The sequence below is a fragment of the Jaculus jaculus genome, chromosome 13, assembly GCF_020740685.1.
Source record: "Jaculus jaculus isolate mJacJac1 chromosome 13, mJacJac1.mat.Y.cur, whole genome shotgun sequence".
Lineage (NCBI taxonomy): Eukaryota > Metazoa > Chordata > Mammalia > Rodentia > Dipodidae > Jaculus > Jaculus jaculus.
Window position 1 is genome coordinate 33847238 of NC_059114.1, and position 13372 is coordinate 33860609.

General features: G+C 47.6%; 1 protein-coding gene across 1 annotated transcript in view; it reads right to left on the reverse strand.

Moving 5' to 3' along the window:
* Positions 1-350: 350 nt before the first annotated feature.
* Positions 351-13372, reverse strand: part of LOC101613741 (protein zer-1 homolog) — a 63425-nt gene continuing 50403 nt past the window's right edge. Inside the window, 3 exon segments of the mRNA XM_045132132.1 lie at positions 351-2128; positions 2131-2372; positions 2515-2808. Coding sequence (XP_044988067.1) covers positions 351-2128; positions 2131-2372; positions 2515-2808 — 2314 coding nt within the window.

A 13372-nucleotide genomic window follows, 5' to 3' on the forward strand; every position in this document is an offset into this window, starting at 1 on the left:
GAGCTTAAATAGGGATGGTGTGGGGGTTGCTGGAACGGCCTGGTAAGGTCCAGCTCCTTTCACAACAGACACAAGCTCAGCCAGGGTCTATGCTCACTGGAAAAAGACTGGACACTCACAGCATTGGAGGGAGTGTGGCAGCAATGAAGGCTTAGAGATGGTTTGAGAATGGCCAAGGAAGCTGCGAAGACTCAGGAGATTGCTTTTGTTTTTGTTAAGGAAAAGCGACGGTTGTGCAAAAGTCCCCTCTGTCTCTTCGTCCTGTGGGAGGCTCTTGGGCCTGCCCACTGGGCCTTGAGTGCCTCCTCTTTGCCTGTGGTCTGAGCAGCGGCAGCTGTGGGGTGGAGCCTCTATCTGGATATGTCCATGATCTCCTCTCTAAAGTTACTGCAGTGTTCAATCACCCTGCGGACCATTTCCTTGGTCTCCTGCTGGGCAGTGGCCATCTTGATCATGTCTCTCAGAAGGCGCATCCCACATTCTTTGATCAGCAAGGGGCAGTACTTATCAGGGTAGACAGACACAAGGTTGTACAGGGCCCAGGTTGCCCAGTGTTGGCTGATGGGAGAGATGCCCTGGGGAAGGAGGCGGAGGATTGGTTCAAAAGACCTGTAATTGATATTTCTCTGGGAGTTGATGTCCCAGCTCTGGATGGCCGCCTACATACGCTCCTCCACTTCCACCCGCTGGGGTTCACAGACACCCCAGGCCTCAGGCCCATCGAACATGATGTGGCACAGGGCGCCACAGGCCTTATAGGAAACCTCGATGCCATCAGCCTTGCTCTCCAGCAGGTTGCTGAAGACACTAATGAACTGGGAAGTCATCAGTTGAGGCTGTAGCTCCTTCACCTCTGCCACGTTCCCCAGGAGCCCCAGCATGTTCCGATGCAATTCCTACTTCTCTGGGAACTCCTTCAGACAGTCCAGGAAGAGCTTCATGCCACTGAAGTTGAGGAACATCTCACAGTTGTCAGGTGTCTCATCCGTGATGTTCCACAGGGCACTCCAGGAGAACTCCATGACCTGGTCACATGTCTTGTCCAACAGCTTCTTCTGAATCAGCTTCAGCACGGTCACAACAAAGCCCATCTTGCCCACAGCCTCCTTGTGGTCGTTGTCCACCTGACAGACCAGGGCATTGCACAGGTGCACGGCGATGCGCTGGATGGACTCGTCCTGCCGCATGGGGCTGAGGATGCTGAGCAGGAGCTCGTTGACCCGGAGGTACTGGAACTCCAGCTCCTCAGGGATGCTGAAGTTGCAGAGAGTCAGGCAGCAGTTCCGTTGCACCGTCACCTCCTGGTGGGACTCCATGCCATTCAGCACCACCTGGATGACCTGCTGACGCAGCTTGACACTCTGTTCTGAACGGTACTCGGAATTGGTCAGGTAGAAGAGGGCAGCGCTGCCTGTCACTTGAATGTTCCTGTCATACTTGTGGCACTTGAGGGCTGTGATGACCAGCTTCAGGGCCCTCAGAAGCTGGTTGCAACGTTCAATGCGTGCGATGTCAAAGAGCAAGTTGATGGCCTGGGAAGTGATCTCAGGCCAGTGTTTTGTGTAGGCCTCAATGGCATTCAGCACCTGCTCCTCATTTTTGTCACCACTTACTTTGTAGGCTGGAATGTGTGTGAGGCAACACAGGGAGGTTTCAAAGAGCCCGAGAAACTGCAGTGTCCTTTTCAGAGCTGGGAAAGGCATGATGCTACTCTTGGAAGGCTCAATGCTGGTCTGTCCCGCCTCCTCATCCATCTTAGAGATACTGCAGTTCTCCAGGATCATGTGGCCAGAGATAACCAGGGACATCAGGTTCCCCGGCTTCTGCACCAAGAGGCTCAGCACCTTCTGAGTCAGCTTGAACTTGTAGTAGCTGGAGAGATGGTCTTTGAAGATGTCTAGGTGGCACAGCTTGTGCAGCTGGACAATGACGCGGATGTAGTCACCTGAAAGGTCCATGTTGTAGAGCACAAGAGACACCAGGCTGTCCTTCCACTGGGTTAGGAAGGTGGCATCACTGGTCTGGATGCTGGAAAGGTCCAAGCCAGCCAGTGAGCTGAGCAGCCGCAGCAGTGACTCCACAGGGACACCATCGATCATGCGGCCCAGGCTGAGGAAGCGCAGCCGCTGAAGCCCTCAAAGGTGAAGTCCTTGACCAGCACCTGGCAAGTGGGGTTGATGAGGCACTCATCTTCACAGCCCCTGGGGTTCTCCTTCTCATAGAAAATGTTGGCGCAACCAAAGAGGCTCAAGGACACCAGGCTGTGGCTGAAGCTCCACAGCGTCTGCAGGCTTTTAGCAGACAGCTTCTCACAATTGGTTAGGTACAGCTCCACCAGGTCCTCACGGAAGTGGATCCGGATGAGGCGAGTGCTGGGGGGGGGGGGGGGCGCTCTGAGAGAGGCTGAAGAAGCTCTCCTGTGGCTCGAAGATGCAGGCAGCACTGACCAGCTAAAGCAGATGGTCACTCTAGGGTAAGAGCCCTCAAGGGCAACAAGGACTCCCCAACACTCACAGTATCATTGGTGAGAGCCAAAGCCCTGGGATGGGGCTGCTCCCTGCGTTGGGAAGATGACGGGATGCTTCGCTGGCGAGGAGGAGCGGAGGAATGGGCCGGGAGAGTCTAGGGCCAGAGCGCCGCAGGCGGTTGGCGAAAGCCTGTCGTTCCAGAACCCCGGGTCGGGAGAGACTGGGGTCGGCCGGGCGGGACTTGAGTGGCGCTAGGCAGGAGCCCCCCCACCCCACGCCACCCCCAGGGGCGGAGGAAGGGTCACGACGGAGACTCGCGGCCTTTACCTTGCCCTCAGGGCTGTTGGGCAGGGCCGAGGGCTGCCAGGTGCTGGCTGTGCTGGCTGCAGGCCCGGCCTCCCCCCCCCCCCCCCCGCCCCGCCTAATTTATTTTTTATTAACAACTTCCATGATTGTAAACAATATCCCATGGTAATGCCCTCCCTCCCCCTCTTGCCCCTTTGAAACTCGTTCTCCATCATATCCTTTCCCGCCTCTCAATCAGTCTCTTTTATTTTGATGTCATGATCTTTTCCTCCTATTTTGATGGTCTTGTGTAGGTAGTGTCAGGCACTGTGAGGTCATGGATATCCAGGCCATTTTGTGTCTGGAGGAGCACCTTGTAAGGAGTCCTGCCCTTCCTTTGGCTCTTACATTCTTTCTGCCACCTCTTCTGCAATGGACCCTGAGCCTTGGAAGGTGTGATTGAGATATTGCAGTGCTGAGCACTCCTGTTACTTCTTCCCAGCACCATGATGCCTTCTGAGTCATCCCAAGGTCACTGCCATCTGAAAAGAGAAGATTCTGTACCAAAAGTGAGAGTAGCATTAACATATAGGTATGAACATTAAGAGAAGTGCTTCCTGGGCAGTTTGATGAGCATAGGTATATACATTTAGCCAGACAGTAGCAGACGTTATATCCCTAGCGCTCATGACTACCCCTGTTGTAGGTTTTCAGTATCAGGGATGTATTCCCTCCCATGGAGTAGGCCTCCAGTCCAGTTAGAGGGCAGTTGGTTTCCACTGTGACAGAGGTGCCACTATTGCACCTGTTGGCTCATTTGGCCTGGCTGGCCAAATATAAGGCTTGCAGTGTCCACTGTTGAGTATCTCCACTGGTGATTTCTCTCTTTCCCATTGAACTGCATGCAGAATGGCTTCTTCCAGCTTTCTGTCAGCTGATCTACCTAGAGGAGGTTATCAGCTAAGTTCCAGCAGGATTTCTCAGTGGCCTTGTAGCCCAAGTATGTGGAGACTTCAGCAATAGGGTCTTACCATCTATCCCTGGTGGGAAACCAAGGGTCTCAGCAATGGCCTGTAATGTTTTGGGGGCATTGTTTTTGTTTTTTTAATTAAAAATATTATTTGAGGGCTGGAGAGATGGCTTAGCGGTTAAGCGCTTGTCTGTGAAGCCTAAGGACCCCAGTTCGAGGCTCGGTTCCCCAGGTCCCACGTTAGCCAGATGCACAAAGGGGCGCACACATCTGGAGTTCATTTGCAGAGGCTGGAAGCCCTGGCATGCCCATTCTCTCTCTCTCCCTCTATCTGTCTTTCTCTCTGTGTCTGTCGCTCTCAAATAAATAAATAAATAAAATATATATTATTTGAGAGCGAGGGAGAGAGAGTGAATAGGCTCACTAGGGCCTTTAACCACTGCAAACAAACTCCAGATGCATTCGCTACCTTGTGCATTTGGCTTACATGGGTCCTGGGGAATCGAACCTGGGTCATTTGGCTTTGCAGGCAAACACCTTAACCACTAAGCCATTTCTCAGCCCTGTTTTTGTTTTGTTCTTATTATTTTTTATAATTTTATTAAAAAACTATTGACAACTTCCATAATTATGGATAATAAACCATGGTAATTCTCTCCCCTTCATTTTACCCTTCACAATTCTACTCTCCACCATATCCCCTCCCCCCTCAATCTGTTTATTTATAATTTTTCAAAGAGAGAGAGACAGGCAGACAGAGAATAAGAATGGGCACACCGGGGCCTCTAGCCACCACAAACCAACTCCAGACACATGCACCACCATGTACATCTGACTTATGTGTGTTCTGGGGAGTTGAATGTGGGTCCTTAGGCTTTGTCGGCAAGCACCTCAGCTGCAAAGCCATCTCTCCAGCCCTGTTTTTGTTTTTGTTTTTTTGTTTGTTTGTTTGTGTTTGGTGGTTGCTTTCTTTTTTGAGGTAGTGTCTTACTATAGCCCAGACTGACTTGGAACTCACTATGTAGTATCAGACTGGCCTCCAAACCCACAGTCATCCTTCTACCTCTGCCTCCTGGGTGCTGGGATTAAAGGCATGCACCACCATGCCTGGCTAGGACACTGTTTTGGATGCTTCCTCAGAGCATCTCTCTACATGCTCCAACCTTTACAGAAAGGGAGTCTTCTCAGTGCCTTCTGCTTTGTTAATTCATCTCATTGAATAGAACAACCAAATGATATTATCAGCCCCAATCACCTTCCTTGGGTCTGTTCTTCCCTTTCTGTTTAACTCCCACATTAGTCAAAGAGGCCCCAGCCCAGATTGGCTGTGGTTGACTGGCCCAGAGGCAGGTCTTGGGCCAGACTGAACCAACTCAGTTCCCTACTGCCCAGCCCACAGTTCAGGATTGGATGTGAGCTGGGAGATCCAGACATTTCTCTCTTAGGATTTGTGGATTGGTGTTAGAGGCAGCTTCAGGTAGATGATTTTCCATGTCCCAAACCTTGATGGACACCATGTGCTCTAATAAGAAAAGGAAGTAGACATACATGAGCAGGCAAATATGCTTGGAGAGAGTATCCTGGAGCCAGGTCCTGGACTCCCGGTGTTCCTAGGTCAGGCCACATTGTGCTCCTCCCCCACCTTGGTTATTTAACTCCTTCAGATTCCTTGGTTCATTTGGAGAATTTCTTTTTTGTAAATTTAATTTAATGTATTTGAGAAAGAGAGTGGCAGATAGAGAGAATGGGTATACCAAGGCCTCTAGCCACTGCAAATGAACTCCAGATGCATGCACCATCTGGTTTACGTGGGTACTGGGGAATCGAACCTGTGTCCTTAGGCTTCACAGGCAAGCACCTTAACTGCTAAGCCATCTCTCCAGCCCATTTGGAGAATTTCTGCCACTTGCCACTGGGGAGCTTCTAATACTTACACAATGTACTGTAGAGATAACTCCCTGTCCATAACAGCACACCCATCACTTTGAATCCTAGCTATTACCTGGATTTCCCCTTTTCGCCTGCCGTAGTCCCTGCTGGTGGAGATCCTGATTGTTCTCACTGTGATGAGCAGTGACTGTTGTGCAAAGGTCTTAATAATCCCATGTATTCTTTATCAGAATGGATTCCTCAAGGAGGATTGCTTCTTGAAGGGCATTCACATTTTTAAGGCTTTCTGGCATGGCTTTGGTTGCCTTGATGCCCTGCGACTATTGCCTCATTCTGTGTTGCTGTGTGCTTTCATGCAATGATAGGATTTCAGGCAAATTGCTCCAGTGTGTGACTCTTATTGGTCCTTTGGGAGGAGAATGCAGGTTTTCACTCTGATTTGTCTGTAAACTGGGCCATGTATGCTGTTGAAAAGTAGGTGTGGGGTCAGTTGTGGTCATGAGCATTTTCAGGGGATTTTGTAAGCAGGACAAATCCCTGAGTGCCCAGTGGACTCCGGTCTTGCTGGGCCTGTGGGGTGGACAAAAACATGCCCAGCCTCAGGGTCACTGGCTATGTCCCGAAGGTTTAGTCCAGATGGCAAAGAAAGGACATGGGTTAGAGGACACATTTGACAAGTGATTTCAGGGAGCAGGGCACAGTCCTCAGTCTGGGAGGTCAGGGGACAACTTGATCAACCTGCCCCGTGCTCAGTGCTAGGGTTGCAGTGAGGCACAAGGCACACAGTCCCTACTACCCTGAAGTTTATAGCCTCTCAGCAAAAGCAGGTGCTTAAAGAGGAAAAAGGGTAACGTGGGGTCAGTACTGGCACTCCGGTGAATCAGTGGGGCTCATCCTGGTCAGGGAGTATGCAATCTTCCTGAAAAACAGCCTTCTTGAACTTCTCAGACTGAGACTCAAAGGAGGAGCTCTGGGAAGTCCAGTGATGAGGGGACAGTTATCCCACACAGAACAAACCTTCAAAAAGTACCCACCATGAGAAAGAGCTAGATTATTCAGTAGACAGAAAGAAAGTTTTGCATGGCTTAAGCATAAAGAGCCCATTAAAGGCTGGGCAATGAGGTTGCAGAGATGACAAAGACTTCCTCCTGGCCAGGCAGGCCTACTGCCCTGTGCTAAGAACTCTTGCCTGAGGGCCATGGAGAGCCTGGAGGAGTAGAGCAGGAGACAGGTTCCATCCATGTTCTTCAGGGAGAAGCACAAATAGAGATGCTACTGGAGCCTATGTCTCTGACCACTGCAGCCTGTCCCAGATCTCAAGGCTGTCTGAAAGTGTCTGTCTGTTTCACATGAGCCTCGGGCCCATTGGCTCAGCTCTATCGCAGTGCCAAGGTCCTCCGCATGGTTGTTGACCTTAGTAGGTTACCCTGGTTCCATTCCAGGGCCTGTTGTCTTTTAATATTTGTATTCATTTATTTGCAAGGAGAGAGAGAGAAAGAGAGAAAGAGAGAATGAGCATGCCAAGGCCTAATGCCGCTGCACAAAAAAGCCAGACGCATACATCACTTTGTACTTCTGGCTTTATGTGGATACAGGGGAATCAAAGCCGGGCCTTCAGGCTTTACAAGCAAGTGCCTTTAACCATTGGACAATCTTGCTTTCTTTTTGTTTGTTTGTTTTTCGAGGTAAAGTCTCACCCTAGCCCAGGTTGACCTGGAATTCACTATGTAATGTTAGGGTGGCCTCAAATTCTTGGTGATCCTTCCACCTCTCCCTCCCAAATACTGGGATTAAAGCCTGTGCCACCTACTATAGCTTTGGCTAGCTAACTCCCACATGCTGGGATTGTAGGTGTGCACTACTACACCCAGCTTTTTTTTGTGTATGTGTAAGACAGGGTCTCATGAAGTGCAGGATGGCCTTGAACTCACTCTATAGAACTCAGTCCATAACTGAAAATGACCTTGAACTTCTGATTCTCCTACCTTCATTCTCATGTGCTGGGATTACAGGTGTGAACACCCAGTTTATATAAGATTGAAGAGCAAGCCCAGGGCTTCTTGCATGCTACCAACTGAGCTGTTTCCCCAACACCCTGTTACTTTTTCATTTATTTATCTTAGATTTTTTTTTTTTTCGGTTTTTTCAAGGCAGGTTTTCACTCTAGCCCAGGCTGACCTGGAACTCATTCTGCAGTCCCAGTCTGGCTTCAAACTCACAGAGATCCTCTTACCTCTGCCTCCCTAGTGCTGGGATGAGAGGCATGGGCCACCGTACATGGATCTGCATCTCTTTATTAACTGCATGCATGTATGTGTGTGCAGGTGAGTAGCTGTGCATGAAGATGCCAGAGGACAGTGTCATGTGTCATCCACCTTTTCTTTGAGGCAGTGTCTCTCATTGGCCTGAAGTTTGCCAATTAGGCTAGACTGGCTGCCATGACTCATAACCCCCAGTCGTGGGATGAGAGGTGTGTGCTACCTCCAGAACTTTTACATGGGTATTGGGGATTGAACTCAGGTCTTCATGCCTGCAAGGCAAGAATGTTACCAATTGAGCTATCTCCCCAGCCCTGCAATTATCTTTTAATAGATGCATGTAGCATACTCTAAGAACAGCACTTGCGTGAATAGACTTAATTCCTACAGAAAGACACAATGTCCCCCAACCCACCCACACTTTACCTCCCATACAGACAAGTATCTTTGTCATGGAATTAAATGGAATGAGATAATGGAAGTGAAGTGCTTTGTATAAGGAAAATTGGCCCTTAATATTTTTCTTAAGCAACAGAAGGTCTTTTTTCCCAATACGATTTGCAGTAACCCATAAATCTGTCTACTCCCATGATGTTGCCTTCATCTGTATACCATCGTTTCCCAACATTTCCTGAGTTCTTACAATAGGCCAAACATTTTCCCTGTTTCTATTTTTTAAACATTATTTATTTATTTATTTGCATGCAGAGAAAGAGAGAGAGAGAGAATGGGCACACTAGGGCCTCTAGCCACTGCAAACGAACTCCAGACGCATGCACCCCTTTGTGAATCTGGTTTTGCGTGGGTGCTGAGTAGGGTCTAGTGTCTTGCTCTCTACACAGGCTGACCTGGAATTCACTATGTAGCCTCAGGGTGGTTTCACACTCTGTAGTGGTTTGATTCAAGTGTCCCGCATAAACTTAGGGGTTCTGAAGGCAATGTATTGTTGGGGGCAGGCTTATGGGTATTATAGTCAGTTTCCTCTTGCCAGTGTTTGCCACACTCCCCTGTTGCTGTTGTCCACCTGATGTTGGCCAGGAGGTGATGTCCACCCTCTGCTCATGCTGTCGTTTTCCCCTGACGTTATAGTTTCCCCTCGAGTCTATAAGCCAAAATAAACCTCCCCCCCCCAAAGCTGCTTTTGGTTGGGTGATTTCTGCCAGCAACGTGAACCTGACTGACTGCAGCAAACTCTCAGCAATCATCCTACCTACCTGGATTCTGCTCTGGCCCCTGCTTTGTCACCTGCCCCATTTCCAGTCCATACTCGCTCGCATGCTGGCCAGAATGGAACATACATGAGATTTGGGCATAAATCATAAACATTCCATTTTTGCTTCAACTTAGCACACTTGTCAATCAGCCCACCCTATGGCCTCTCCTTTTCACCCCCGAATCTCTCCTAGGGAAATTCCTATCATGACTTCTAACACTACAGATTAGCTTGGGCTGTTTTGAACTTTGTATTTACGGATTCATATGGTGTGTACTGTTTGATGCCTCCACACATCCACACAACACTGTTTGTGAGATCCATCCACAATGCCTGTAAATAGTTTGTTTTTGTTGCTGTATGGTGTGATTCCATTATGTGAATGTCTCATTTTTATTCAGTCAAGTACTGAAAGGTATTTGAGTGGCTCCTGGTTTGGGTCTATTTCAAAGAAGGTAGTTATTAACACTTTTGTCTTTGGTATATGTATGTATACATTTCCATTGGGCATTTAACTAGGGGCAGAGCTGCTCATGATAAGGCATATATGTGTCAGGAAGTGATTTTCAAAACAGGATTGAACTAGCATTTGTTTGCTTGAGTACTCCATGGCTTCCCATGGCATTTAGACTGAAGTTCGCACTTTTGCCTCAGTCTTCGGAGGCCATGCATGTCCATCATCTACTATCCCCTTTCTCCCCTTCTCAAACCCTGGCAGCCCATAGTCTACTCCTTGCCATACTGGCTGTGTTAGCTCTTTGATGTTGTGACAAAATACCTGAGAAACAATTTAAAGATGGAAAGACTTATTGTAGCTTATAGTTTAATCCATGCTTGGCAGGTCTCATTATTTTGGGACCTGGTATGTCATGGTGGGAGGATGAGCCAGAGCGAACCTACTCACTTTGAGAGAGAATTCCAGGTCAGCTCAAGCTAGAACAAGACCCTACCTTGAAAAAAAAAAAGTTCTTGGGCTGGAGTGATGGCTTAGTGGTTAATACATTTGCCTGAAAGCCTAAGGATTCAGGTTTGATTACCCAGTACCCAAATAAGCCAGATGCACAAGGTGGCGCATGCATCTGGAGTTCATTTGCAGTGGCTGGAAGCCCTGGCGTGCCTATTCCCTCTATCTGCTCTTTCGCTCTCTCTCTCTTAAATAAATAAATAAAATATTCTTAAAAAAAATTTTTTGGGGGGAGCTAGAGAGATGGGTCAGAGGTTTAGAGACTTGCCTGCAAAGCCTAACAGCTCAGGTTTCATTTCCCAGTACCCATGTAAAGCCAGACACACAGAGAGGCACATGCATCTGGAGTTCATTTGTAGTGGCAGGAGGCCCTGGTTTGCCCCTTCTCCATCTCTCTCTTTCTCTTTGTAAATAAATAAAGTATTTTATTAAAATTTTATTTATTTATTAGAGGAAAGAGTCAGAGAGAGAGAGAGAGAGAGAGAGAGAGAATGGGAATGAATGGGCATGGCAGGGCCTCCAGCCAATGCAAACAAACTCTAGAAGCATGTGCCACCATTTGCATCTGACTTACATGGGTACTAGGAATCAAACCTGGGTCCTTAGGTTTCTCAGGCAAATGCCTTAAATACTAACCCATCTCTCAAGCCTGAAATTATTTTTTTTTTTTTTTTTTTTGAAGTAAGGTTTCACTGTAGCCCAAGCTAACCTGGAATTCACTAGGTAGTCTCAGGGTCACCTCGAACTCTGGCAATCCTCCTACTTCTGCCTTCCAAGTGCTGGGGTCACCACCACACCTGGCTTGAAATAAAATATTTTTAAAAATGGCTTTGTTTCCTTTTTTCTTCTTCTTTTTTTTTTTTTTAACTTACGAGGGAGAAAGAGCAAGAGAGAGGGGGTGGGGAGGGAGGGAAGGGAGAGAGACTGTGCACACCAGGGCCTTAGCCAATGCAAACAGACTCCAGATGTGCTCACCACCTTGTGCACACTTGCCACCTGTATGTGTGCGTCACCTTGTGCATCTGGCTTATGTGGGTTCTGGAGAGTCAAACCTGGATGCTTAGGCTTCACAAGTAAGCACCTTAACTGCTAAGCCATCTCTTCAGCCCTAAAAAATTATTTTTTCTTTTTTTTAATTAGTTAGGGCCATATTTAGTATGGAAAACATCACGTGTTGGTACCATCCTTTCCCTCATCCCTGCCCCCTTTCCAAAGGGGCCTCCTCATTGGGATTGTAGGTTGTCCCCTTGGGGATTGTGGTTGTGCATTGTTGGAGCAGCAGTCAGTTATTGGGAAGAGGCAAGGCCTCTGGGCATGATGTCCCAACTTGTAGCTCTAACAACCTTTCTGAAAAATTATTTTTTAAAGTTTTTTTTTATTTTTAATTGATTTTTTATTTTTATTTTTTGAGGTAGGATCTTACTCTAGCTCAGGCTGACCTGGAATTCACCATGTAGTCTCAGGGTGGCCTTGAACTCACAGCAATCCTTCTACCTCTGCCTCCTGAGTACTGGGATTAAAGGCTTGCGCCACCATGCCTGGCAACTTTTAATTAATCTTTTAGTGACAGCTTCCATAATTATAGACAATAACCCATGATAATTCCCTCCCTCCTCCCACTTTCCCCTTTGAAACACCACTCTTCCTCATACCTCTTCCCCCTCTCAATCAGTCTTTTTTATTTTGATGTCATCATCTTTTCCTCCTTTTATGATGGTCTTTTGTAGGTAGTGTCAGGCACTGTGAGGTCATGGATATCCAGGCCATTTGCGTGTGGAAGAGTGTGTTGTAAGGAGTCCTACCCGTCCTTTGGCCCTTACATTCTTTCTGCCACCTCTTCCACAATGGACCCTGAGCGTTGGAAGGTGATAGAGATATTTCAGTGCTGAGCACTCCTCTGTCACTTCTCAGCACCATGGTGCCTTCTGAGTTATCCCAAGTCACTGCTATATGAAGAGAGGCTTCTCTAACCAAAATTGAGAATAGCATTAATATATGGGTATGAACATTAAGAGAAGTGCTTACTGGGAAGTTTGATGAGCATAGTGTCTACATTTAGCCAGACACCAGCAGATGTTACACCCCTAGGGCTCATGGCTACCCCTGTCATAGGTTTTCAGAATCAGGCATGTACTTCCTCCCATAGAATGGGCCTCCATTCCAAGTATAGAGTGGTTGGTTTTCCCCATAACAAACATGCCACTATTGCACCTGTTGGCTCATTTGACCTATCCACTAATTTTTTTTCTCTCTCTCTCCTATCAAATTGCATGCAGCATAAGCTTTTCCTAGCTTCTGGCAGCTGGTTTACACAGAAGAGGCTCTCAGCTCAGCTCCAGCCGGATTTCTCAGTGACCTTGCAGCCCAAGTATGTAGAGTCTTCAGCAACAGGGTCTTACCATCTATTCTTGGTGAGAAACCAAGAACCTTGGCAATGTCCTGGAATGTTTTGGAGGCATCAGTGATCTCCCTGGCCAACAACTCACTGGAAGGTATACCATCCTTGGCACTGAACATTTTCTAGTAACAATCTATGGCTTCTGGCTGTTTCATTGTCCAGACAAGTAGGTTTTTATATGACCAAAAATTGTTTTTTAATGCGTGGCTTTCAAGATGGGTTACCAATTAAAGGCACTAGCTTGCAAGCCTGACTCCCCATGTTTGATCCTTCTTAATGTCCATGTTGTTTGTTGTTGTTGGTGGTGGTGGTAGTAGTGGATGTTTTTTGAGGTAGGGTTTCATGCTAGCCAGGCTGACCTGGAACTTACTTTAGTCACAGGCTGTCCTCAAACTCATGATGCTCCTCCTACCTCTGCCTCCCTAGTGCTGGTGGGCGCCACCATGCCTGGATCCCATGTAAAGTTAGACACAGAGCTGCACAGGCACCTGCAACCCCAGCGCTCATATAGGAATGGGATGTGGAGCCAAGAGAATATAGAAGCTTGTAAACAGTAGGGACAAAACACCAATAAAGGAGACCCCGTGGGGTGATGGCTCAAGGGTTAAGGGTGCTTGCTTTGGAAAACCTATTGATTTATCAGCACCTACTTAAAGTCAGAAACACAAAGTGGTGCATAATGGATGCATCTAGAGTTGCTTGCAAGGGGCCCTAGGATATCCATACCCCCCTCAAATAAATAAATATTTATTTTTTAAAAAGAGAAAAATGTAGCCAGGAGTTGTAGCATGTATCTTTAATCCCAGAACTCAGGAAGCAGAGATAGGAGGATTGCCATGAGGCCAGCCTGAGACTATATAGTGAATTCTAGGTCTGCCTGGGCTAGAGCAATAACCTAGCTACCTCAAAAAAAAAAAAAAAAAAAA